General features: G+C 39.9%; 1 protein-coding gene across 1 annotated transcript; it reads right to left on the bottom strand.

Moving 5' to 3' along the window:
* Nucleotides 1-1,304: 1,304 nt before the first annotated feature.
* On the bottom strand, nt 1,305-2,270 carry LOC130838153 (vomeronasal type-1 receptor 4-like). The gene has a single exon (XM_057710905.1). The coding sequence runs from the start codon at nt 2,268-2,270 to the stop codon at nt 1,305-1,307; it is 966 nt and encodes a 321-aa protein (XP_057566888.1).
* Between the last annotated feature and the right edge of the window lie 1,725 nt (nt 2,271-3,995).

The raw sequence follows: 3,995 nt of genomic DNA, 5'->3' as shown, positions 1-3,995 counted from the left end.
AAATCCAAGTTTTTTGAGGCAAGGACATTGTAGCGGCCAACTGTGAAGCTGGCTCTGGGGCTCCACCTCCAGTTTTAGACTCCGCTCACCAGCAAGATGGATTTTAAGGTTAAGGAATGACTTCCCTAGTACAATGGCACCAGCATGCGTGGTAGAGGAGAGCATGGGATGCTTACTGGAGCCCTTAGTTGACCCTGATCCTCATGTAACTTTTGAAGGGTTATACCTTCAAAAGTCTCAAGACTTCTCTTCATGTTGGTTGAGGACCAGAGGACTTCTCAGGCTTAACTTTCTTCCTGATCTACAACATTTTTGTCACCAGCTATTCCTTAGCTGGAGTCTCTAATTTTCCTGTATAGCAAAGAAATGCCCCAAATATGACAGTATCTTCCAAGATTCTTTTTTTTTTTTTAAACACAAACATACCAACAAAAATCTGGAATAAAACCTGCCAGCTTCACTGCCCATAAGGCCTTGCACATAACAGGAAACCCAGAGAATACTGTCTTCCAACAGTATCCACCACCCATTACCTCCCTGTATTCATTCTGCCTAATATTCTCATGAATACACCCCATGGTCAACCTCTCTGGTCTGACTCAGGAAGTAGGACCAAAAGAATTCAAATTGCCTCAAGCAGTTTTTGATTAAGACTACGGTCCTCAGGATACTAGGCATCAGAACGAGGCCAGGCTCTTTGTTCTCCTTCACTATGCCCGTGTATGTCCTGCACTCACCAATGCTGAAACTCCCACACTCAGTAGGGTCCACCTTAGATAGACACGTGGCTTCCCCACATGCTCTCTGTTGACCTTAGATCATGATGAGTGAGTGAACATCTGACCATTGTGCAAAAATAATACCATTGGCAGCAACACGGATAGATCTAGAGATTATCATACTAAGTAGAGTAAGTTAGACAAAGACAGATATCAAATGATATCACTCATATGTGGAATCTAATTAAAAATGATACAAATGAACTTATTTACAAAACAGAAACAGACTGAAAGATTTTGAAAACAAACTTATGGTTACTGAAGGGGAAAAGTTGGGGGGCAGGCATAAATTAGGAGTTTGGGATTAACATATACACACTGCTATATATAAAATAAATGACCAACAAGGACCTACTGTATAGCACAGGGAATCCTACTCAATATTCTGTAATAACCTATATGGGAAAAGAATCTGGAAAAGAAAGAATACATGTATATGTATGATTGAATCACTTTGCTGTATACCTGAAATTAACAACATTGTAAATCAGCTATACCCGAATAACATTTTAAAGAACATACAATTTACATTTTTCTGATACGATTAGGGGAAACCGAGTTCCTCATGAACAGAAAGCAGAGCCTGGATACAGTGGGGTCATGGTTCATGAGCAGAAAGGGGCTGACTGTTGAAAAACACAGAGAAATTAGGGCAGCAGTATTTACCAGCAACCAATTCTGATTATGAAGAAGAGCAATAGCAACGTGAAAGGTGGAGGAAAGGGTGTGAAAACATATGAAGGTGCTCACCAGGACAAGGATGCTTCGGGTGGCTCTGGTCTCAGCGGAGGATCTGGGAGACACACGAGCCCTGTGAATATATCGGACCTGCTGCCTGTGTCTGTACAGGGTGAAAACCATGGAGCCACTGGCCCAGATGATCAGCACAGAAAACGAAACCTCAGGGAACACTATCAGTGCCGCATATACTGAGCCTGTGATTTTCTCATGATCTGTGGTGACACAGTACCCCAGATCTCTTCTCTTTGTGATGTTTCTGCCGCCCCATTTGACAGAGACATACAACACATATGCAGGAAAAACTGAACTTAAAAACATGCACTGAACCCAGCAGAGGGAAATGGAGAAGCCAACGTACTTTGGGGCTTTGACTTTAAGACCCTTCCAACAGGAGCCCATGGGGCTGATCATGATGGTCTGGAAGATAATCAAGAGGCAGGTGCTGCCCAGGGACACACCCCTGCCCACTCTCTGAACATACAGAAGAAGTTTGCACGCCAAGTCACCGAAAAAATGTTTCAACCCAAAAGCTGTAATTGTCTGAGGGACTCCTTTCGAGAGAATGACCAAGGAGTTGGCTATAGTCAGGTGTTTTAGAATCACATGTGTGGCTCTTATCCTGCATTGAGTGTGGTAAAGAAATAGGCAGTGGTAAAGAACAGAAAAATTGCCCAGAATTCCAATCATAGTCTGCGATAGGAAGATTATTCCTAGTACCAAATCCCTGGAGGCTGTTTTTTCTTTCGACATTTTAAAATGAAAACGTTTTCCTTTAAATAGTGACAGCAACCATTCTTCTGAGCAAAATGTCTCATTGATGTTTCCTGACACCAAGAGTAATGTTACTTTTGTGCTCCTGTTGGTTTGTCAAGATTTCAGGAGACAGGAAGAGACAGAGAGATCGCTGGTATATTTCATGGAAAAGTCAGCAATGAGGATGAAGTAGACTTAACCTGGTTGAAGCAATGACAAGTGAGAGTAAATGGAAAGAGATCTTATTACAACATTTTAAGAATAAGCTGAAATTTGCTAGCCAGATTGGAGAAAAGTAAAACCTCAATCACTGCCCACATCATCAAACAAATCTATTCTGAATAGATTCCATTTCTAATTTTTAAAATTATGCAATTTTTAGAAAAACAGACTATTTCAAATTTCTAAATTAAAAATATATTCTAACACTACGAAACACATAAACCATATGGTGAAAGGACTTTAGCTTATATTAATACTGAGACTGGCTCACATCAACATACACAAGACTTGTCACCAGCACAAAGAACTCCTAAAGACCATACAATAGAAGAACACATGACCAAACAGGTCCAACAGAAACTTCAATAAAGAAGTTATTCATTGCATAATACATATGTAAAAAATATTCAATGTCCTTAGGAGTCAGGAAGATTAAAATATAACCACTCCCTATATATCGTCAAACCCTGTCAAAACTAGAATGGACATGACAGAAATACAGCATTTTGGCAAAGATGTGAGTCAAACGTGAATCTCATACACTGCTGGTGGGTGTTAAAATTGGGACAAAGATTTTGGAAAACTGTGCTGTGTCTACTTTAGCAGACTAGATGTAATCCTGTGTTTCAACACACCTCCCCTATGTGTATTCTCAAGACTAGTAGAATTTATATGCTAGCACTACCCATTACTCAGAATAGCCCTAAAATCAAAACTACCCACCTGCCCATGAATCAGTTAATCCTTGGAGAATCACACAGTGAAGCCCTATATAGCAATACTAATGAGTACCAACAATTATATGCAATAATACAAATAAATTCACAAAAATCATATGCGATTGGGAGAAAGGGCCAATATGAAAGTTTTCAGAGTCTATGATTCCGTTTAAGTGCAAAACAGGCAAAAATGACGTAATCTGTTAAATGTTAGAATAGCTGTAAACCTCTTACCAAAAATCCTGTCCTACAAATAAATCCAAGAAAACTATACTCTTGGGAACAGTGACTTGGAGGGAGTACAAGAGGGTTTCTGGGTGACCTGCCACACTTTCTGATCTAGTTGTTGCCTACAGAGGTGTGGTCATTCCTGAAACTCCACTGAGCTCTGTATTTATAACCTGTGCGTGTGACTTTAACTTAAAAAAAAAAAACTATCGACAAAAACAAATTTTAAAGGAACCAGAAAAAAGCTGTTCCTTTGAATATTTTATCTGCTGATTGTGTCTGTATAGGATGAGACTTAGAGAGGCACAGGTCCAGATCTTGAGCCCAACAATGAAACATCAGGCAATAATAACACTGCCACAATATACTGAGTCACTGAGTTTTATCATGAAATTCAGCAGAGCAGTATCCTAAGTCTTTGTTCTTTGTGTTGATTTGTTGCTCCATTTGGTAGTCATATACACCGGGAGCTGATATATACCAGCTTATCCAAGGTCCAGCAGAGGAATATGAAACCTCCAAACCCTTTGGTGCTTTTAAGTTCTCCCCAGCT

The sequence above is a fragment of the Hippopotamus amphibius genome, chromosome 16, assembly GCF_030028045.1.
Source record: "Hippopotamus amphibius kiboko isolate mHipAmp2 chromosome 16, mHipAmp2.hap2, whole genome shotgun sequence".
In the NCBI taxonomy this organism is placed as follows: Eukaryota; Metazoa; Chordata; class Mammalia; order Artiodactyla; family Hippopotamidae; genus Hippopotamus; species Hippopotamus amphibius.
This window is presented reverse-complemented; position numbering and strand designations above follow the sequence as displayed.